Below are 24,988 nucleotides of genomic sequence, written 5' to 3' on the forward strand. Positions count from 1 at the left end.
AGATGCAGCTACCAGGCATGTTCTTAATTAGTAATTGATGCAGGATCTACAAGCCTATTGGGTGGTGCCATTTCTGGGCTGGTGGTCCGGAGTTCTCTAAGAAAGCAGGCTAAGGAAAGCCAGTAAGCAGCACCCCTCCACGACCTCGGTATCAGCTAATCCAAGTTCCAGCCCTGTTTGAATTTCTATCCTGGATTCCGTCATGGATGGGGTAGAGTGTGGAAGTGTGAGCCAAATAAACTCTTCCTGCTTACTGAGCTTTATGGTTATAATGTTTCAGCACAGCAGTAGAAAACCTAACTAAGTTGTTCTCTGAATTCTCCATCCATTTAGAATATATACTTTATGAGGGTGGGTATTTTTGTCTGATTTTTTTTTTATCCATTTCATCATCTGTATCTTTGCCTGGCATATTTGATGAATGGGTGTGTGTATGCGTATGTGTGTGTGTGTATGTGTATGTATACATACACACACACACACACACACATATATATATATACATAGGTATATATATATATATATATATATATATATATATATATATATTAAACGGTGTTGGGCTTCATTTCCTAGACTTTTAAAAACAAGGGAAATAATGAATATTCAAGGTTATCATTTACAACAACCCAATATATCTTGTAAGAGAGAACTGGTCAGGCTGATACCATTGTACCCTCAGATAAGGCAAAGTGACAAATGTAGCCCTTGCTTCAGCACTGTGTAACATCAGGTAGATTTCTCTTGAGAACACACATAATTTTTTCAAGATATTTTTATTTTTTCAATGTGTGAAATGTGTGTCTATGTGTAAATAAGCATGCTTGAATGCCCTCCGAGTGCAGAACAGCGTGTTGCATCTCCTAGAGTCAAAGTAATAACAGTTGTGAGCTGCCCTCTGTGGGTGGTGGGAGCAGAACTTGATTGGGTTCTCTGTACCAGGAGTAAGTTCTTATAACCACTGAGCCATCTCTCTAACCAGATTTGATAAGTTAGATTGTACTCAATGTACATCATTATAATATAAACTGCAAGCTCTAGGAAGTTGATAAACACCACACTGTGGCTAATTACACAGTAACTTTCTCACAGCCTGTATATATTATGCAGAGATATGAGAGATATTTTTTCTAGTAATAAAAATGCAGAATTGGTGTGTGTGTGTGTGACTTTTGGTGGACAGGGTTGGTTTTATTTTTATTTTATTTTATTTTTATCTTAGTTACTTTTCTACTTCTGTGCTAAACACCATGACCAAGGAACCATATACAAGGAAGGGTTTATTGGAGCCTTACAGTTTCAGAAATTAGAGGCCATGGTGGTCTTGCTGAGGGGTATGGAAGCAGGCAGGCAGGTGTGGAGCTCTAGCAGCAACTGAGAGTTTATATCTTGATGCACAAGCTCCAGGCAGGGGTGGAGGAGAGAGAGAGAGAGAGAGAGAGAGAGAGAGAGAGAGAGAGAGAATCACTAGGAATGGCATAGACTTTTGAAACCTCAGTATTCCCAATGATGCACCTCTTCTAACAAGGCCACACCTCCTAATCCTTGCAAATCCTTTCACCAACTAGGGAGCAAGTCTTACAATATGAACCCTGAGAGTTATTCTCCTTCAAATCCCTACACCACTTTTTTATTTTAAATGTTTTTTTATAAGTTTGTAACCCCATAGGAAGAACAACAATATCAACCAAACAGACCCCCCCAGAGCTCCCAGGGACTAAACCACCAACCAAAGAGTACACATGGAGGGACCCATGGCTCCAGCCACAAATGTAGCAGAGGATGGCCTTGTCAGGCATCAATGGAAGGAGAGGTCCTTGGTCCTGTGAAAGCTAGATGCCCCAGGGTAGGGAATACTAGGGTGGGGAGTGGTGGGTGGGGGAACACCCTCATTGAAGCAGGAGGAGTGGGGTGTGAGATAGGGGGCTTTTGGAGGAGGGACCGAGAAAGCGGTAACATTTGAAATGTAAATAAAGAAAATATCCAATAAAAAATTTTAAAAAGGATAAAAAGAAGTAAAAAAGATGCCAATTTGGGGGTGGAGTCATGGCTTAGTGGTTAAGAGTGCTTGTTTTCTTGTGTAAGACTCACGTTCACTTCTCTGGACACACATGGTGGTTCTCAACCATATACCACGCTAGTGTCACCGGATCTGATGTTGTCTTCTGACCTCTGTGGGTACCAAGTGCACACTTATTGCATATGCACTTTCAGGAAAACGGTCAACCACAAAATTTAAAGCTTAAACACAAAAGCTCTTTTTAAGTGTTTGTCACCTGATTGTTTGACTATAAAGCAAACAGTAACATCACCCCAACCCTCACCCCCCGGAGAGTGCCGCCTGCCATTTAGACACAGGATGTAACCTGAGAGTGTATGTTCCTATAAGAAGAGATGTTCTGGATAGGATTCCTAAATGCCTAGCTACCTCACTAGTCACATGTTCCCTCATTAGGAACTGCATCTGCCTCACTTAATTTCAAGCCCTCATGCTCTTCTGCACCAATTTCTGGTAATTTTCATCAGCATTAATAGAGTTTTTTACAAGAGATACTATATTCAGTGTTGAGTTGTTAAATGTAATTAAATTTAGTTGCTAAGGTTGAAGATCAAATGTGTATACATTATTATGGAGTACTTTTGCCCCCCCCCCCCAAAAAAAATCTAGAAAGCTTAACTACAGAGGTGGGGATGGGACAGAGTTAACTGGGGTCAGTGACCCTGGAATCCTGAGACCATTTGTCTAAGGGCTCTGAGGTTCTTCTTAGGAGATAACACTGACAACAGCCCAGGTCTGGCCTGGACCTTTAATTGCTTTGCAAGCTCCAGGTATATCACTATATCACTGGATATTTTTGGCCAAGGGAAAGCACATGCATTGGCTCAGAGCCATTGGAGTGGTAAACCTTGATTTTTTAATGCTGTGGTACCACTCTGTTTGCTTTGAACAGTGTAGCTATTTATATTTTTTTTTGAGTGTCAGCTATATAAGAGCCTCATATTACACATGCATTTTCCACGAAGAACGCGCAGCTGAGTTTAGTGATGGTTACAGGCCGTGTTACTCTACCACGCTTAATACTCAATACTCAATACTTAATACTTTTGCAGAAAAGTGGTCAACAAAGCAGAGGCCAAGAGCTGTTTTCTGCCCTCTCTAGCATCTTCCTTTTCTACTTTTGTATTGGCCAGTTGTACAGTAAATGTACTTCATTTACTGGTTCGCCTCCCTATTGGGGTAATATATTTTGAGAATGGATTAGAACCAGCTCTGGTACTAGCTTTACTTCATTTCTCTTTTCCTTGGTTATGTCCCATGTGGGCTTTAAAACTCCATAGTCTAGTCACTTGATCCCTCTCCACCTCCGTTTCCATAACTGCAGAATTAAAAGCTCCCATTTTCTGATCCCTTATAAATGAATAGGATTTTGTTGTCTTTCCTGTGGGGCTCCACAGTACAAGTCAGGAAAGTATATTTTAGCCGAGGAGGAGCAAGCCAGACTGGCTCAGGTGAACTGTCACCTGAGACCCTGGCCTAACTTCTTCATGTCTGTGATCTGGCAGCCCCCAAGCTTTGTTAATTCACTCGTGCACGGAAGTCTTTTGAGCAAGAACATATATTCTCATTGAGTTTTACAGGTTATAAATGTGCCACTCAACTGACATTTGCATGTCAGAAAATAACCTAGTGTTTTAAAGTCTAATAGCAATACAATGATAAAGTTTGAACCTTGTGTCCATGTTCCATGGGATTGTTGTGCACAGCTGGGTCTGGAGACAGTTGTTTCCCCCCCAGACTGAGTTGGATGGCTCAGCATGAAAAGGAAGATAACATTCCAATTACAGCCAGAGGTATGAGAAACAGGCCATGGGAAGAGTTTGGATATTTGTTCTTCTGAGGTTTTCTGTCTTAATCACAGTCTGAGTTGAGAGCCTCCAAAGACAATCACTATACCTTTGTGAACAATTGCTTGTTGCATGCAAATAAGCATATAACTGACTGCCTGGCTTTCTGCAGATAGAAGGCCACCAAGACCATATTGACACATATAGTGCACTCCATGCAGGTGCAAGGGAACCATGCAACCAGTGCTGACCTTTATATACAAATGGTGTGTATTGGGCATGTGCTTATGATTCACAGTAATGCACTGCTGATGAATCATTGTCAGGATGAAATTGTCAGCAACCAATAAGCTCTTCCTGATTTCTACTCAAATCTGTAATCAAAGAATCGGACCAATGTCTTTGAAGTAAGCACAAGCAATCGATGATATGCATATATTAGATACAAACATGTTTTGAGAGGAACACAAAATGCTAAAAACTATGAAATAACAAGATATAAAAAAACCCGGGAGAATATATGTGCAGCCTTCTCTGTAGGCAGAAAGCTGTCAACTGCAGGGTACACAGTGTAGAGATGTCTGGTACAGCAGAATATTACAAAATAGTTTGAGGTTTCATTTGATACTTGTCAAAGTTATGAAAACTTACGTTAATGGGAGTCCAATTCAGATGGGAAGACACATATTGGGACTTGTGGACTTTATACGTGCCATGCTGTATATTACAAAGTTAGGTAAATGGATTCAACCGACAAGAAAGACAACAGATGTGTCCTAATTGGAAGACCTGTACAAACCATGGTGAAGGACTCCATCTCAGTCACAGAGCACACAAGGATTTCACACTGCGTGGTATGAATGCTGTGAGCAGAAGCATAATGCTGTGGTAAATTTGATGGCAAGCAAGAACGGAGCCACAGATTCTCACAGGAAGGGAGACTGTGATTTTGAGGATTAAGGCTGGCACTTGGTAGATCTGAGCTGCTGGTCTTGGTAACTCTCCAAGGAAAATGGTCTCCCTGATCTTCTAGAGGCCACCCAACCTTAAGGCTGTAAAGCCATGGTGCCTAGATTAATAAGGGTCACATGAAGTTCAGTGGTGTGAATTTTGAATTCCAGGCTTGAGAAATAGTAAACAAAGTGCTTGTTTTGATGGCACAAGGAACCAAATTCAGTTCTCAGAAACTGTTACAGCCAAGTGCCGTGTTGCACATTCAGAATCCCAGATTTCGGGAAGATGAAGACAGACAGATCTCCGAGGTTCACTAGCCTTCCATACTAACTTATTCAGTGAGCCACAGGCCTATGAGAGTCTGTAAGAGATATGAACTCAAAAGCAAGGTAGGCAGCTTCTGAGCAATGACACTTAAGACGTTGTTCTTCATCTATGCACTCACACATGGCCACACATATGTACCTACAGATATGTACCTACACACATACATATAAAATAATAAATCTAAAGTGGTATTTATGGTACTCAATTTTATGCATACTGGAGGTTTCTAGAGGGAAGGGCTGAGCTATGAAGGTAAAAACATTCTCCAGAGATTGGTAGATGCATTCTCAATAAGTTGTGGAAGCGATAAGAAAATTAGATTGTTCACAGAAATACTTAACTATCCTGTGCACAAAACTGCATGAAAATATATTTAATTAAATAAATATATAAAACCATATTGATATTCTAGTCCTGTTCCCTGTCTGTAAAACAGAAGTAGCAGTTAAAATATTGATACTGTTTCTTCTGTGCCTACAAATTATTTGTATCACTTGGGGAAAGAAAATGGGACATTACTTCTATGGCAGAATGCATTGCCTAAGTTTATTAAACTAGGTCCTCCACGCTGAGTGAGACAGGATCGGATTAAATCATTTGATTTGACTAAATCCCGGTTCTGGAGTGTTTATTAGGTACACATATCTTGTTGACTATTTAATTTCCTCCTAGACTATTGCTTTCCCCACTTGATTAGCAAGGGAAAATTGTTTGGGCAAAAATTGGCCTAATAGGTATGAAACAGCTGCCAAAATCATAAGCAGCCCGCAGCCCTGTGCTGCAGCCCAGGGGGCTAATGCCAGTCTGTCCTTCCTGCCAGGTAGAGCTGCATGCAGTTGATGGAAACTTTAGTACCTGGTTTCAAGGGACAGGAGGATGATGTGACTCTTCCTAAAAAGGCATCCACAAAATGTTGGCTGTGCACAGACAGCTGCTAAGGTTATACTTTGTACATGAATTCATGTACTTGCATCCACTTTAATGGAGCCTAACTTATGGTGTCGGATCCTGCCGCCCATTGTAACTAAGTTGTTATGCGGCCCTCATTTGCTAGAAGCTGCTGTATCCTGAGCAAACCCAACTGCCTTGATGGGTCCCATGGTACTTACTATGGATTAAATGTGGCGTCTTTTACTTTTCCCCCTGTGGTCTCACATAATGATATTAGCTTGTCTGCAGTGTGACAAATTCAGTGTACCGGGAACATCTGGTAAGCTGTTCTTGATAACTGGAAAGAGCCTGCGAGCTCAGTGATGCACACCCAGTAAGGCATTCCACATACCGGGGGCTGTGGAAGGATGGAGACTGTGGAGCGGGGAGGCACCGGTACAGTTCATGTAGCTGCAATGTAAGTGATTCACACTGTGGCACGTTCATCAGCACAGCATCCCTACAACTTCCTGTTTGATTATCAAGAGGCAAATATGAACGTACTCCTTGTAGAACCATGCTTAGTTTGTTCCCGGTAGAGGGATTTCAAAATGGGGGAACATAATAAAAGGAAAAGAAAGTAAAAACAGCTTGAAGCCAGGTTTAAAATTCAGTCTTTTGATGTTGATCTGAGAACAGATCACACTGATATGTTCAAACCATGAAAGCCACAATAGTAAAGAGACTAACACTGAACCCATAGTAGTGCAGAAGAGAACAGTGCATCAGATTCTGTTGTTTCATTTGGATTTAAACATGTTAATATAAGAATGTTCAGGTTTTGACTGCTGTTTCCTAAGGTGGGGGAAATAGATTTCCCAGATGAAAAGCAAGACATGACATGTATATGCATATTAAATATCTTATGAAGAATAGTAAAGAGCTCTAGGCTGTCTCTCTTGGCTTTCATGCTGTACCACTGACTCATTGAATAGTCTTAAATTGTTTACTTAACCCCGATCGCCAGTTCACCCCTCTTTACACTAGTTTAATACTTTTTGCATTATCAGTCTTTCACTGGGGCTCACAGAAGGAAATTCAGTAAGGCTGCAGCTGCTGTTACATAGATGGCAAAACATCATCACACAAGGTACAATTACAGTAGTGACTCACTTTATCTGGGTGGCTCTGATGATGACCTGAGACCCTTTAGTCAATATCAGGCATCACAGTAGCAGGAAAAATGTTTCTGGAAATGTGTTTAGTTTATACGGCAATGATTTATGTGCAGGTGTTAAGTTATATAAAGTGTGCATTCATTTGGAACTGAGGGCATACAGCTCAGTAGATAGACTTGGTGATTAATTTAGATTCAATGGACAGATTGAATCAAAATATAGTTTTATTCCATGAAAAAAAAAAAACAATACAAAGCAGGCAGATGAACAAAATCACCACGGGGTCATGGGGAAAAGAGGCTCCTAACCTTGTGCATCCCAAATGAATGAAGTATTATCAGGAGGAACAGCAATGAAACAGAAGGAAGTGAGGCTGTTTCTGTGGCTAAAATGACCAACAGTTCTAGGTTCTAAGCCCATGAAGGATTTCACTGTGTACTTGGTTGAAAAAGCATGGCATCTGGCAATGATGTGTAGGAATGGGCAATTAAGACTGTAATAGAGTGGCTTCATGCATAGGCCACGTTTGTTTACACTGTGCATCCTGAGATTTCCCCAAATAGCCATTCTCATTATGTATTTGTCAGTGAAACAAAGAGAGCTAAAAAACTTACTGAGGGGATTTTGTTAATAGTATGGAAGTAACTGAGCCACTCCAGTGCTTTCAATAGCCAGGAAAAGTAGGATCCTTGTTGAACCTCTTTGTCAAGTGACCCATTTGGCTGATAGTATAGCCCCCGCTTCACTCAGTTACCTGGGACAAGTGCTTGTGCTTTCTGTCACATACCCGTGCAACATCATCATTTCCTGTTACAGTGTGGTAACTTATAATCATATTTCTGTAATGTGATGACGTCCCTCCACTCTTACTCGTGATCAGTGACAAGTTGTTACTGTCCCCAAATGACCACATGTATGCATGCCTATCTTGGCCTCTGACTAATTTCCTCGTTACTGTCTTCTCTGATAAGTTTTCTGTAAGTTTCATTCCTATTTCTTTCTTTCTACTTTAACATCCTCATGTGTAGTAAACTTCGAGTAGAGTTCAACTCTCTCACTAGATTAAGCTCATCAGCAGGATCTGAGCTTGATTTCATTTTCTATTTCTTCCCTTCCTGTATTGCTCAGTACCATGTAGAATCCTTTAAGTACGTCTGTTTCTTTTCCTACTCGTTTCTTCTTTTAACAGTCTTTATTTGTCTATAATATGAGTAGATGCAAGAGCTTTGAATGTAATGTAATTTTTCTTTTGAATAAGAAATATTATATAAAGATACTAGAACTTGCCATTCATTGCTAGCAAACAGGGTTGAAAAAGTCAGTAGATGTGTTTGCTAGTGCTATAAAGATGGACTTTCTTTGACATTTCATTAATATGAATTTAAGCAAGAAAGAAAAATTCTTGAGTATCACATTTTTACAGGCAAATTTTGGTTTCCATTGATCCAGTGACAGAGCTCTTAGAAACTGTGGTGTCACCGGAAAAGACAAAACATATTTCCTTCTTATAAGAGACTAGGACATTCTTACAAACAGCTACCAGTAAAAATAATTTTAGTTATCAAGAGGGAAAATTATGGGAACATGGATAGTTTTGATGCAAAAAGGAGGTAAGATAATAGTATGTAGGAAGGCATCTCAAAACAGTATTTAAAACAGTATTTCTAAATGTAGAATTCACAATTTAGACCTCGAACTTTGGGAGAGGAGACTCGGTCAGTGGAAGAAGAACGCACCCCGGTGATGTTCTCATGGCCAGAGAAGTTTGCCTTCACTCAGAAAATTGTTCAGAAGATTCCTTGTTTATCAGCCATCTATTCACTCACTGTTAATTGCATATATTCTATATTAGGTGAAAGAAAAGTAAGACAGCTAAGTATGGATTCTACAGTCGGGACACAGACAGTTAAAGGAGAAACCTAGAGAGTTAAGTGGATACAAGAAAGTGTCAATGGTGTGAGTGTGGCAGTCAGTTCTTCCCAGGCTAAGATGAGAAATGCACCTACACAGAGCATGATACAGAGATGAGATTTATTGCCATAAACTTGAAAGGCAGAGTCAGTCTTCTTGATTCTGGGATCAGGAGACACAGAGAGGAGAGAGTGGGTTTGGGAGCAGTGAGGGCCAATGAGCATATGCAAAGTCCTTTTGAGAATATGGGTGTCTTGATTTTCACTGAAGCAAGTCTTTCTTCTTTCTCCCTCTAACTATCAGAAGGCTACTTTCCCTACTACTGCGAGAGTGTTGGAGAAGGACACTTCTGTCTTGCCATTGCCTTTGTCAGCTATTCCCAGATTTGACAGTGACCCTCTTAACGGTTAAGGATTGTTGTTAGAAGGAATTACTTCCATTGAGGTGTGAACTTGAACATTGCAGTGGAAATTCTTCCTATGTGTAGGAAACCCTGTCATTTTATTTTCAGATGTGGGGGGGCAGGGGAGGGAGAGAAAGTTAAAGGAGAGCATGAAAAGATGAGTCTTATGTTATGGCTGCAAGACTTCTGAATCAGCAGTCTGTATAAAACAATGTACGGGATTAGGCTTAGAGATCTGAAACAGTGGGACTGGCTATTTTTGTGGAAACCACTTAGCCTCTGTATTTTGGAGATGTCTCAAATAATTAAATGCTTACTTTGTTGGTGTAATACGAAGAAGGAGTAAATAAAGTCACGTGAGGCTTTCAGCTAAAAGTAATGGTTTTCTAATCATTGACCCATCTCCTTACCAAGTCCGGAGAAATATTTGGTTAAAGCATAGTCTTCACGATAATGGGTACAGTTCAAGGGAACAAAATAGTGATGGAGTTAAGTGAGTTCAATAACCTCCAAGACTGCTTATATTCACTGTCCTCAGGAAGGCTGTGGTACCAGAAAATATGACCAATGCATGTGAATAAATACTTAAGATGTTGACTGTCACTTTTATATGCCATTGCCATAAGTATAATAGGCATTCCTAACACACAGGTACATCTAACTCGTTACCTGGGGGCGGGGGGGGGGAGGCTCAAAATACAAACTCTGGAGCCTTGTAGTCTACAAATTTATAGTCTATAGTCTAAGATACTTACATGTAATTATAATTTTTTGAGGAGTTACTTGATATAGCTAACAGTCATCAACATAATAGTATTTTTAAATTTTAATCAGGCCTAGTGGAACCAACATCACCTTGAACTACTCAGAAACATGTTTTTCCTAGTTCCCAGGTGTCTGTCTCTTACTGAATTAAGTGAATCATAATTTACTTAGTAAGATACTTTAAACAGCTAACATGGCTCTTGCCGAGATAAAGTACAGAGCAAAAAGATTAGAGCCTGCTCAGTGCAAGACTTGGTCAGAAAAGGATGCTTTGTTCTATGTCACTGAAACTGCTCTGGAAAGGTGCCTAAGAGTCTGCTTCAGTGTGCTGATTCCTGTCATCTGCTGTCTTGCTAGGTGACCCAGAATGACACCATGGTTGTTTAAAGCATCTATCTGTCAGCTTCGTAAACTTTTGTAGACAGCTCTTTGCCATAGTTTTTGACTTTCCAATGAGGTCTACACAGCTGAACAGCTGGCATTGATTTGTTCCATTCTGTCTTGACATCATGGCTTGTTTTCCCCACATTTGCTGGACACTTGGCTGTAAGATTCCTATTATCACCCTGTCATTTCACCACCCTCTCTTCAGACGTGCCTTGCACATATCTCAGCAGGATAGAATTAACATTGCCAGAAGGTGGTGGCTATGAAGTCAACTCATTCATGTGAAATGGGAATTGGGTGTTATATAAGAAGGAAGGTCATTGAAGATTATTTCAAACTCTCAGTGGGTACACATGAGAGGCACTAGGATGTGAACTATTGTATTTGCATGAGATACTAAGAGAGAAAGACCACCATCCTCCATTGTTACCCCCTCCCTGGTAAATCAGCATCCAAAGATGCTGTATTTAGTAATAATGACTAAAATTTAATTAGCCACCATTTTGTTCCCTGAGTGAAAGTGTGTTACTGTTAGAGACCCTGAAATCATTTTCTTAGTACCTGAAGACAGAGACAACAATGGTTTTTTATCCTCTCATTTTACATGAGGCTTATTGACTGTGTTAACACTGGTGCTTTTAAGAACAGGGTCTCATCTGGAGACAGAATGACCGGTACATGGAAACAATGGAGAAAATATTGAATCTATATGTGTGTTTCGGGATGTCTGAAGAAATAAACAACCTCTGAAATCTGATTAAAAGCTTTAGTTATGGATAGAATTGGATGTTCTTAGATAGGAATGAGAAAGAGGCCAGGCTGGAGCAAGAGATGCATAAGGAATATAAATCACTAGATAGGCAAATCCAATATCAAATTCAGGGACAGAAAGGCTATGGAGAGACAGAGCAATGGTCCCACAAAAGGTTGAGTGGTTAAAATTCCTCCTGTAAAGAGTACATGCCTGAAAATTGACTGCTATCTTTATTTCTCACCCACTGATTTGCTCAAAATAAAATGAAGTATGAACCCAAATTCCAGAAATAGAGGACACAGGAGGAAAATTGACCAAATCAGACTTCATAGAAAAAAAAAAGTTCTAAACCAGGAATGTGGCAAGCACCTTGATGTAGGAAGTGTTCATGCTTTAAATGAGATCATAGGCACAAACCTGTTCAAATGAGAATATTCTAGCTCAGAGAGTTCCACAGTTAGTACAAAGTCCTGCAATGTCATAGGCTCACCCTTCCTCTTAGGTGTCTTTCTTTGTCCTCCTTTGCTCCTAAATTCTCAACTTTCTTTTAGAAATTAAACTCAATAAATAAGGTGGATTGAATGCATATTCACCCCCTCTTTCCTGGCTCACAAGGCAAAGAAACATTTTTTAAGAGAATATGATGTATAAATGTAGACAGGATGGGTAAACAAATATGATTCACCAAGGCTGTGAAACATCAGTTGGCAGAATAACTTTAATTAGCCCTGTGAAAAAAGAAACAATGGTAAAACCTAGAGGCCTTACATGAAAAATATCTTAAAGCTTCATAGTAGGTGGTAGTGATGGAGGAGATGGAAAAAGTAGCAAGTTACTCATCGCAATCAAGAAAATGGAGTTCCAAAGAATGGAGAAAAATTAAGTCATAAGGAATTATACAGAATCCATCAGCAAAGGTGTGTGGGAATAGATGTATAGGTAGAAGACCCCCCCCAGAGCCTCTAAGGACTAAACAACCAACCGAAGAGTACACATGGAAGACTCATGTTTCCATCTGCATATGTAGCAGAGGGTTACCTCATTGATGAGAGGGGAGGTCCTTGGTCCTGTGAAGGCTCAATGCCCCAGCATAGGGGGAATGCTAGGGTGGTGAGATGGAAGTGGGTGGGTGGGGGAGCTCCCTCATAGAAGCAGAGGGAGGAGGATGGGATAGGTGGTTTGCAGAGGGAAATGGGAAGGGGGAATAACATTTGAAATGTAAATAAATAAGATAACCAATAAAATGGTAGAGGATAGCACAGTGTTTGAGGAAGAGGACAGCTAAATATTTATATCCTTCTTTCATGGAATGGTCATTATGCACACTAGGAACTATCTGTACAAAACACAGCCCAGCATTCCCACTCAAGACTGTGTTCACATTTCTATCCTCAGTACACAAGCATGACCTTCTGGATATAGAACTAGAATATTTTCAAAGATGCTATGTCATGGAAGAAACCACCACATGTAGAAAGTAACTATGAAATTTAGAAAGAATGAAGCCACTGAAATAATAGAAAGTAGAAATAATTTCATAAATTAAATACCAGTTGACAAGGAAGGGAACTTTCATAACATATTTATCTCTTATAAAAACCCAAGAAGAGCAACAAACTAAGTTTAAAGGAAGGAATATTTGAAAACAGGAAAGAGGGAGATAATGTCATGAAAAAGTAGAAGAGAAAGATTAAGAGCGGCAACTTGGGAACAGGTAGCGACTTTAGATTGTGAATGACAAGGAAACAATAATAAAAACACCATTTAAAAGAAGAATTCTAAAATAAGAAGAGGAACACTAAAAAAATACAGTAGAACGGTTGGTTGTACTGAAATGCACACTTCACAGAAAATTCTGCTGAACATCCATCAGGATTTCTAAGAATAGCTATTAGATTAGAAAAAATCATCCAAAAGTTTGTCACATGAGCCGTCCAGAGGAGATTCAGCACACATCCTGGGAGAAAGTAGAAAAAGATTTTCCTCCAGTTAATACCTCTTGCAAGTGTTCACATTCTCAACAGCAACATCGACCAAGCAGAGATAACGAAATGCATTTTGATGCTTTGAGAAGAAGTAGCTTCTTTCCTAGGAGTTCACTACTCTCATACCCAGCCCTATAATTCTCTAGGCACCTGCTTGCTAAAATAGAGAGTTTTTAAAAGTCTTTACAAGAATGCTTCTCATCCGTTCAGTCTTGGGAGATATTTTGTCAAGAGAGGAAATCAGGAGAAGTAAAGAATAAATATCCACACAGGAGGCTGAGATAGGAGAGAGTAGATGCAAAAACCTGGCAATCCAGCCATATGTAGACGTGAAAGGTTGAGCAAGCCAGGAACTCTGCCAAAGATTTCTTCCATACCTTCCATCGATGGCTTCTCTCACACTGTTGGCTGGAATCTTTTCAAAGACGTTATACCATGAGAGGTATATTTAGGTACTAGAAGAATGTTGGATTGGATTTATAATAGTTACACAGACAACTCAACAAAGGAAGAGCAGCAGCAAAAGCCTCCAACAGTGCTAAAAACATAAAACAAAATGGTAGACAGTGGAGCCATCCATTTTCGAATGATTCTACAGCAGAATCAACCAACATTAACACCCAGGAAGCTATGGCTTGTGACCTTGGTCAACTCAGTCATAAGCAAACATGTTCTAATCATGGCATCTTCTCGGAGGTACATCACAGCTTAGTGGTCAATTCTGCGTGATTTTCCCATCTTGAAGGGACAGATACTGAATAGGTAATGATTATAAATGAGGTATAGCCACAGAGTTTATGTTGTTGGGTCTTTGGGTGACGTGATCTCATCATACGTTATCTTCACTGTATACTTCTGTTGTAACTGACCAAGTTGTGTAACTCAGTTATCTGGTATATTTCGAAGTCCACATGTATCCTGAGATGGCTTAAATTCAATACAGCTTCTATCTCCTCACATGCTTTTTGCATTTTGTGATAAGAACCAGAAAATCTAGTCTAATCAATTATCAAGAATAAATGACATTACTAATACTGCTGCCACAGTATGCATTAGAATACCTGCTTGAGCCTGTCCCTCCTACATATTTGAAAATTGCTGTCTTTTGACCAGTTCCCAAATCTGTGTCATGGCACACAGTCCAAGGTAACTTCCAAAAGTTCAAGTTTAGATTCCACAAAACAGTGGGATTAGGTGATACTCTGTCTAGGTTTGCTTTGTGTTATTTAACACAGTCTTCTTTAGAAAATGTTGCCAATTGATTTTTGCAATTACCTTTCTTTTAAAGAGTGGATAGGATCCCATTGTGTGTGTGTGTGTGTGTTTGTGTGATCTCCCTCTCTTCTCTCTCTTATTCTCTCTCTCTCTCTCACACACACACACAATTATATATTTATATATATACATGTATATTGTATGTATGTATGTATGTGTGTGTGTGTATTTATGTACGATAGTAGTGGATTTTCCATTTTCACGCAACTAGACACATCAGGAGGAGTGTTTCCCTTACAGTGTAGCGGGGAGACTCCCTGAGTCTTCACTAGTGTGGCGCTATGCATCATCCTTAGATCATTCTACACTTCACCCTCAGGCCTCCCTCAGAACACATATGATGGTTCTCAGCACTTGTAATGAGGTTTTTCTTTGGGGGTGGGTGTCCTGGGCATGGAATTCTTTTCCTCTTCATGGTAGAAAGAAGGCAATGAAAACATTAATAGCTCAGCTCATAAGAGCACATGGGAAGTCTCCCGATATGCTTGCGTACCACCTTCCCATTTCTTCTAGTGCCAAGCCTCAGTGTTGGAGGTTTGAATCTCATGTCACTTACTTCCTGCCAGCTGTCTATACTGTAGTATGAACATCACTTCTATCCTGGTATCTATTCTGTCTTCTCTCCTCCATTCTAACGTCTGCTCTGCCTTTAATCTTCCCAGATGAGTAAAATCATCACAAGATTATTTTTATTATTTAATTCATGACTCAGTCTAAAGTTTCAGTGCCCTCAATTTGGTGTGTCCTTCCCATCTGACGCTCCATCAGAATGCTACATAAAACATTTATTGCAGAAATTAGATGAACCATGAGTGTTCTGATTTCAGTTTCCAAACTGACTAGCTAAGCCCCCTCAGGAGACTTTATATGCTTTTAGACATTTAAAAACATTTAATAAACTCTATTTAATTAAAGGAAATAAATTATTAATCTAGGCTCCTCAGGACAAAGTTATAAAACTATATGATAATTTTCCTAACAATTCAAATGTGTTATATGAATCAGTGATGTGCTGTTTTAAAAGTAAGGCTATTTATAGCTGCTGGTATACATTCTAATAAACTTGGAGTCATAGATCCAATGTCTTCACAAATGTTTGTCCTCCATGAATCACAGTAACATCTATATATCATAGAAAAGGAATATTTAGTACTAGTTTGTATTTCTTAAAATGTCTACACTGCAGGTCATTCTCTCTGATCATACCCTTGTACAAATTCTCATCATATCCTGGTGTCTTTGGCCAGTTTCCATAGTGCATATTTTATAACCTAATTTGCATAATTTCTTTTCAACTTTTCTAGATCCCACTCTGCCTTACTTTTATGATTTAGTTTATTCTCCAAATCCAGAAAAAAAAATCTTTGCCTGTCTTTCAGGGTTGTTTTGTCCACATTGAACGAGCTCAGCAGCATGGAGCTGTGGACAGCTAGTGTTGGCTACTTCTCTACATAGTTTTCTTTTCATTCCAGTTGATTTTGGATGTTCTGCAGGGCTGACTAGAGCCATTAGTCTTCTTGATTGCTTTGCCAACTCATATTATCTGACAAAAACCTAACCTGGGAACTTATGCAGGCCTGGGTGATCTGTGCTCATGCTAAACATCATGCTGATTCAGCAGCATGTCATCTTTCCATCCCCACAACCCTTTCAGTATCTCCCAGGCCCACAGGGTCTAGGAAGGTAGTGGATGCTCTAGGTTCTGTTGTATCTAGGTCTCAAGGGGACCCAGGTGAAGGGAGAGATGAACCCTCCACTGAAAGGTCAATTATATGCCCCATTAGTTAAAATGCTTTCCAACTCAGTTGTTAATCTCAATATAAGGCTATTCCAAGATACAGTACATATAGCCTGAGAGTTCCCACATCTGGGAAGTGGTACACTGTAGTGGAAGTAGCCTCCCTCTTAAGGAAGGCTATTTGAACCATTGTCTTGGGGAAAGGGAAGAAATTACACAGGAAGAGAGAAATGGTGGTGGGGAAATAGGTATATGAATGCCACTGAAATTTCCAGGCTAATGTACGAGAAGGGTTTTCCTCTTATGTAGCAAAGAGTACAGAATGGAATCCTTGTACAAAAGTTACTGAAGCACAGAGAAAGAACTATCTAAAGGCACAAGAGAAACTGGTTTTTGGTATTCAGTTAAAGATGGAAATACATGACAGCCTTCCACAGAGGGGCTCTTGGACCTTAATTAGCACTAGGATAAATGCCCTATTTTTTTTTTTTTTTTTTTGTGAGCAAATCTTAAAGGAAAGTGTCCAAAGAATTAAATTACCTTCCAGTGACTTCATGTTGACTCAGAAGTGGTAACATTTACAGGAATATGAAGAAGTTTAGAACCCCAGAAAAGGAAAATGTTAGACATTTCAATGTCCAAAGGTCACTCTGTGTGTAGAGGAGCCCAGCCTGAGATCCACACTGACAAAAAGATGTCAATCAGCTGGATCTGACCCAAGATGCTGCTGCGAACAGATACAGACATAAGAATAGTAACAGTATTCCTTCATGTTAACAAGAAGCCCCGTTAAATGTCCCAAACAATGGTATTGGGATTCTTATTTATCAGAGTCTGTGATAAAATACTCTGTACAGAATTAATGAAATATGGAATGATGTACAAGAAAAGACTATTTAACTTTGACTACACCAACAGAAAACAATGAAACACAAAAAACTAAATAAACAATTTATGAGTTGTGGGTCCATTCCAAGTAAGACATTGTTTTCTCACCGAAGGGAAAGCAAGCAGTGAAGGAAATTTGTAAAGATAACGATTACATTTCCTTTTAATGTAGGATAGAAGCTAACAGTCCACAAACCTGAGCAGCTCAGTGAATTCTAAATAAAATTCATGTCAAGGAACATTATCAAGATTCACATAACCCATGATAGGGAAAAGAACCGTGGAGGCAGGGAGAAAATACCTTATCTATAATCCTATAAAGTTAAGGCAAATGCAGACTTTTATAAAAATAAAATTATAATTCTTAGAAACAATATAAATGAGTGTTACGGGGGAAAAATAACTTTAAATTGAGATCACTTTTTTTTTTTTTACATCTGAATAGTGTTTCATCATGCACGTGTACCGCATTTTTCTTATCCATTTTAATGTTGTAGGACATTAAGGTTGTCTCCATTTCCTTGTAACTGTAAGAATAGTTCCAGGGAGCATGGATAAGCAATCATTTGTGTGGCATGATGTTAAATTTGTTGGGCAGAAGCTAAGGGTGGTATAGGTCATCCCTAAACATACAGACAAGAGTAACATTAAGTGTACCTAGCAGATTATTTATGTACATATGTATTTAACAATAATAATTGAAGATGAGGTCAGTAAGGTGAGGGGGATCATGAATGCTGTTCTGTAGGAGAATGAGAAGAGGAATTAATGTAAGTACAGTACTTGTGTACAAAATTCTCAAAAGTATAAAAGGGGTGCAAAATAAAGACATACTCAAGTCTTGTTAACTTTAATGTATTCTCTCTCTTTAAAAGAATGTACACTGTAAGAAATATTCAGGATATTCTTCTGAGAGAAGGATGCTGTGTCTATAGAAAGGAATGCAGACTGCTGGAAATTCTTGCTATCTCTTCCTGAAGCTGTTTTCAAGTGAAAATCTGTCACTGCCTCATATACATGGTCTCCCATCCCTCCTAACTGTTGACTGTCTTCTATCACTCCTGACTAGGATGTCGCTTCCCATCACTCTCAACCTTTGCTTGGCTCTTTTTGCTCTTGACTACTGACTGTATGTGGTCACTCACGATCACTGACTGTCCATCACTCCTGTCTGTGATCCTGTTTCCCATGGCCCTGCGTGTTGAGTGGTTCGCCTCACTTTTAACACCTAACTGGTTCCTATCCCTCCTGACTGCTGACTGTCTTCTGTTGACCTGTAACGGTCTGCCCTTGTTCCTGACTGTCAGACTGGCATGTAGAAAGTACACGGCGAGAGCAGCTACAAGCTGACTGTATGTCCTAGGCGTGTGTAGCTTGATTTTGAACTGTAGAGTAGATTGTTGTCCCGTGTCACCATAATACAGCAATTTAAACACAAATCACAGATTTCTGTCTGGCGGGGAAGAATCTTGTATAATCTTGAACTTCATTGCTTTAAAGATGTGTTCAATACAAAAGTATGATTTGGCTTCCTGGGCAGATTTAAGACTAGAAATGAGCAATTAGATATTGATGTGAGGAGAAACTTCCAAAGAATTTGATTGTTAGAGAGGCGACCAAGCTACAAGTCTGAGATTCATTCATGCTCACTTTGTAGCTGAAGTAGTTGGTGCCTTTCAGATCATTAGAAAGACTGAACTTGATCCACATGTCCTCAGCTTTATCACTTTGAGATGAGAAGGGAATTCTCATTTGCAAAGTGTCTTGTAATTTAATCATTAAACTCATTCCACTTTTATGGATGACATATTTTTAAATAATACTAAAGGAGCCATCACAACCCTTGGTGTTAAAACCTCTTGCACAAATATCTCGAGGTCGCTAATAAGATAGTGTACTCTTTTGAAAGGCAGACCCACTAACCTTAGTTAGTTCTCCAAAAATCTACCTCTTCCCTATTTTTAGATTGCAGTATTATTTTCCTTTGTTTAATTCTCAAAATATAACTGTGCACATAATTTAATTTTTGAAATAAGTACAAAATTATAAATAATAACTTAACATTTTTTCTTGAATACACCAGTTCTTATAATTTTACTTGTTAAACAACTGGGTGAAAATAAGTAGCAAAACCACTTTCATTGAGTATCTATCTCACCTAATTCTTGCTTCCAGCTTATGAAATGGGTATTGTAGCCCATCTTAAAGATGATGAAATAGATAATAAATAAATTATATCGATCTCCTGAGACCAGTAACTGCAGGTCTTTTCAAGCCCCTGCCTAATTCTCCAGCCACACCCTGTTTCTCAAAGTTGCCACCTTGAAAAATCCTGCTCTCCCCACCCATCCTCCGGTCGTCTCAGTTCTAAACTTGTGTTCCGTACAGATGCTACCATTCATCCTTTCGGTGTGTTTCTTTCAGGAATTACAGTTTGAAAGGCTGACCCGAGAGCTGGAGGCTGAACGCCAGATCGTAGCCAGCCAGCTGGAGCGATGCAAGCTTGGCTCGGAGACAGGAAGCATGAGCAGTATCAGGTACGGGCTCCGTGCTCCCGGTGCTTTCTCTAGGCTCCGCGCTCCCGGTGCTTTCTCTATTTGGAGTTGCCATTGCAAGTAGCTGTGTTTGCTTCCTTTGAAAGCTAGCCAGGGAACTGGGACACTTAGACGTGGGAAAGAAGTCTAAGGGGCCTGAATTAAGATTTATGTTGTTCAGAGGGTGTCCAGAGTAGCCCGAATTGTACTTGAAACACTTCTTAACAAAATTAATACTTGTCCCGAATGCAAACTTTGTATAATTTTACACAAAGGGAGGCTTTGCTGCAGTGAAATTGTTGGGAATCAGAAGATAGCAAATCACCAATTTTTGTTTTTATTTTTTTCTATTCAAATGGTACAGAACTGCAGGTTACTAAGATGGATGTTGTGATAGCATCCAAACTGTTTTCTAACACATAATGTTGTTAACAATTACTCCTTCAGAAACAACTGCATATGGAAGAATATTTAGTAAGTTATGGCTGAAAGTGGTCAAGTAGTTAGTGTGAGACATACCTTTTAAACCATTTTTGTAGTCACTTGATTACTATTATATATCTATTATAAATATATTTATAATAAAATAATTTGTAATAAAATAAATTGCCCTCAATGAGATCATGTATACGGTTTAGCTTTCTGTTCTGAAACATAGTGTATTTCTATGCCATCTGTTTCACGTTGTACTTTGGGTACTTTTCATCTGTAGGAAGATTTCATGGCTAAGGAAATGGTACCATTATGGGAAAATGGGTTCCAACAACTCTCCGAAGGAATGCAAGAGCATTTAGACCAAGGCAGGGAGGCTGTATATAGGCTTCCTCTCTTCCATAGCATGTGTGACGCCCCTTATGGACTTACCCCTAATTACACCATTGCTTCCACAGTCCACTTGTGAGAGCCAGCACCATAGTCCGTCATGGGTGGAAGGGTGATGGGAGATTTTGTTCTTAGACTCTAAAGACACTTTATTCTGAAAGCTACATTATGGTTTTGGTTGGCTCTTTGTTCCCTGTTCCAAGGTGAGAATTAAAATACATAGTGTCACTAGGCTTCTGGTATTATTCTCTTCTGAATTTTAAAAAGAATTGGTAGAAATATTTGCACTCTATGTTTGTGAACTTGGTTAACATTATGGGTAGAATGTTGTTTTCTATCTGCAAAGATTTTTTGAAGGTATGTAGCTGAGTCACATTTTTTTTTCTGTGATAAGACACCATGACCATGGAAACTTAGTAAAGAAAGAACTCATCAGAGGTCTACAGCATCAAAGGGTTAATTTGAGTCTGTCCCAAGTCGTGGCAGGAAAGGAGGAGGTGGGATTATGAGGCTACATGTGACCACAGACCTGGGCAGACAGGGATAAAAGGGGGCACTGTGCTGGCCTTCTTTTCTTCTTTATATTTAATCTGGCATACTAGCAAATGAGACTGTGATATCCACATTCAGGTGGGTCTCCCCTCTTCAATAAAACTCTGAAAAAAAAATTCCTGTTTCATTAGTTACCCATAATCTGTTTGAGAGTGAACATTAAGCACCATGCTTTGGTGTGTGTAGCTGCTCACCAGTATTTCTGTTGTTTCTGAAACTCACCTGGGAAATGGCTAAGAATCCAAACTCACCAAAGCACGAGGAGGAAGGAAAGGGCTAGTGTGCTGCATTGACTTTGGTTTTGCAAGGTTGTTTCAGAGTGAATCAATGGTGAAGAGAAAATCAGCATGTATCCATCTTATCACGTGGTTCTGGGTATCTGAAGAACTCTGGACTAAAACGTAACACCCTCTAAGAGGCCCAGAAGTCTGGGATGCAGTAGGTCTATAAGCACTCACTAAGTTGACATCTGTTTTGCTTTGAAGTCTGGTAGTTTGGTCTATTTACCTGTCGGTTCACATTCTCCATCCCGAGGAACATTGCCTGGCTCCTTTTCTAGGGAATAATCGGTTTGGAAATGTATACAATGTTACTCTTCCTACTAAGGTGTATACATTTCCTTAAGCAAGAAAACATGTTTCTTGTGTTGATGTCACAAGTCACTTTTGCAGTAAGCCTTTCTAAGCTATTTTATTTTTATGAGAAAATACAAGGACTGTAGACATATTATGAAGTTATTATTCTGAACTGACATTTTTCTAAAAAAAAAAAAGAGTTCTTTTACTTTTTTAGTTTTGAATACAAAACTTGGAGCAGACGTGTCCACCACAAACATTCCTAATTTTATGCTTTTCAATGAATATGCCTCTCTATTTGATCTCTTTTCTAGTTTCCTGTCCTTATGTACATTGTATTCAATTACAATCCTAAAATTACTCATTTAACATTTCTTATTACCATTTTTTTCTTAACTCTGTATAAGTTAGGAGGAACATTCTAGAATGATTCTGGGTCCTGCACATCAATTTTATGCATAGCTTTCCAATCAACTCTTTCTTGTCCAGAAACTATAAGGGTACAGTTAGTGAACGGGGCCAGCACATATTCCTCTAATCCTTCTTTTCACCAGTGTCAGCTCTCTGATCCTCTCTCATTTGGGCTAGAGTCTTAAGTTACTACACGGAACCATCTAGAATCATATCTATACACCTGCAAAGATAAATTAGCTTAAAGCTGCCGTGTCCTACTTGGACACAGTACAGTAACTTGAATTGGTTTCTCAACCACTAAAGTAGATGTCTGTTGACCCTCTGTTGCCTTCACTAGTACACAGGTAAGCCTTACAAGCCAGATCTTTAGTGTACACACAGGCAGTGACCACAAGTAGTAACTGAATGTTGAGATAGTGACAGGTCACACAGAAAACCTGTTACATCTCGGCTGGGCTGCTGTTATTGTTTTTGGCCTTTCCTTCCATCTTAGCACGTAGAAAACTTTCCATCCTACAAAGTATAGAGTCTATCTTATGTCATTTTTTCTTTAGGTTATATATTTGTACATAATGTGATCATACATGACATACATCCTTTCAGTCAACAGTGTGCCACAATGCTCTAGGGCTATAAAACCTTGTGATGTCATCATTTCAGTTGGTATAAGTACGTATAGTGTTGTTTACACAGTAATACAAGTCTCCTCACTATGCACTTCTTAGTGCGTATATGTCTGCGGTTAAGTAACACAGGACTCCACATCCTTGCCATGAGGATATGAGACTATTATTTTTGTGGCATATAATTACAATATATGAAAAGTACTAGCTGACATTTTCAAATAAGAACATATAAGAATATTTTCACTGTTCAATCTAGTTAGACTTTGTGAAAACTACTTGCCTTAGCGATTGCATTAGCAACAATTACCTGAAGTTTAGGTATAGTTGAATGTAATAGTAGACTTATGTGAGTTTTAGGCTTATAGAGTATTCTGATGTCAAGAGGATGATAATGGCTTTAAAATTATAATAATGGCAGTAATTTTAAAATTATTAAAGATAACAATTATTGAGAAATTCCGTAGGGTAGGCATAACACTGTAGGGCTCAAATAAATCACATAATGTACTCTAAGTACCCTATGGGATAACTTTTTTTTTTTTTTTGGCAGATAAAGACCTTGAAAATATTTTCTCAGATACAAAAGATATTTGCTAATTTTTGGACCCTGGTATCCTTCTTCCCCAAATGCATGTGTGTAAATGCTATTACACAGTCTCTGCCTGTCTTTAGTGTCTTGTGTCATATACAGAACCTTCTCTGTATGTTCTGTCCGTTTCCGTTTAGGAACACAAACACCCTTTAACTGACTTTCTGTTTTTTTTTTTTATTCATCTGCCAAAATGATGATTATCTTCAGATCATTCAACTAAATATGTTTCTGAGACTTATCCTTGCTCAAGTGAGATAAGATGTTATTAGTATCATTATTATAGAGAGAGGTCATTCAGTTTTCTCCTGTGAGGCTCTGGCTCATTCACAGGTTGTCCATGGCCAGTTAATAAATTTACTAAAATTTGTGTTTATAAAACTGGATACTGTATTAAGTCAATTGTTTTAAAATTAAAAATAGTCATCTCTCTGAGGAAGAGATGTAGGTCATTTAAAAGGCTGAAAGCCTAGCATTTATAGTTACTTGGTAGCTTCACGTGATAACGTGTCTAAACCTTTCTCCCATTTTTGAAACCACGCTTCTTTCCAAAATGTCATTTCAAAGAACTAGTACGTATTTTTCATCTAAAAATAATCAATTCACAAAATTTTATTCACAGATATCTTATCATAAAACAGATGGTAGAGGAGAACTATAATGAATTTTGAAATATAACATTTTGATTGGGAGCAAAATGAAATCTGTAAACGTTGAATTAGCCTAGAAGATTTATTTTTGCATGTTTCTATTTCGGAACATTTTTCCCTCAGAGATGTGAAATGATGAGGTTTTAGTTACGTAAATTGTATTTGAATTTCACCATTGTTGGTCTGAGGATGTGACTCAGTGGTAGTTGTACATGGGTAGCCTGCATAAGAACCTGAGTTCAATGTCCATCACCCAATACAAACAAAAGTAAGCACGGGTCTATTGTGTTTCTAGGTATTGGGTGGCTTTCCCTGGGAATATGTTTTTGATGTCTTTGAATTTATGTTTTCCAGCTATCAAATTGTGACAATGCTTTTCTATATCTTTACAAAGATAAAAGGGAGACTGTAAGTAAGGAGCATCATAGTTTGCCATCCCTAGCCAATCGTATATGGTTTTCTTTCTGAGCATCATAGGTTGTCATCCCTAGCCAATCATGTATGGTTTTCTTTCTGAGCAAACATACAGAGAACCATTTTTATTGTTTCCTACTTAATTACTGAGCAACACAGATTATTCAAACCAACATTCCTTTCACTCTGGACAAAAATATGTATCAGGTAATACAGTATTTGTGTTCACAATCTAGAACAAACACTCAGAAAATGACAAGGTACAATGGAAGAAAACTCACAAAATGAACCTACAATGAACCATTTTTCCCCCATGGGTTGATTGTATGGGGGTTTTGTTTTGCTTTGCTTTGTTTTTTGTTTGTTTGTTTGTTTTACTGATATTAGCCTTGAGCTTTATATCTTTTGTTTGACTCCATTTGGGTGTTGTTTCTTCTTGTTATTTTTCTCCTTCCTTCCTTCCTTCCTTCCTTCCTTCCTTCCTTCCTTCCTTCCTTCCTTCCTTCCTTCCTTCCTTCGTGGTGGTGGTGG

At 38.9% G+C, this 24,988-nt stretch overlaps 1 protein-coding gene across 7 annotated transcripts in view; it reads left to right on the forward strand.

Moving 5' to 3' along the window:
• Ctnnd2 (catenin delta 2) overlaps positions 1–24,988 on the forward strand; it is a 793,031-nt gene that overhangs the window by 264,489 nt on the left and 503,554 nt on the right. For all 7 annotated transcript variants that reach the window (XM_021182850.2, XM_021182851.2, XM_029469855.1 and 4 more), the window contains one exon: positions 19,706–19,818. In XM_021182850.2, coding sequence (XP_021038509.1) covers positions 19,706–19,818 — 113 coding nt within the window. The remainder of the gene's footprint in view (positions 1–19,705; positions 19,819–24,988) is intronic.

Source organism: Mus caroli, chromosome 15 (assembly GCF_900094665.2).
Source record: "Mus caroli chromosome 15, CAROLI_EIJ_v1.1, whole genome shotgun sequence".
Taxonomy (NCBI): domain Eukaryota; kingdom Metazoa; phylum Chordata; class Mammalia; order Rodentia; family Muridae; genus Mus; species Mus caroli.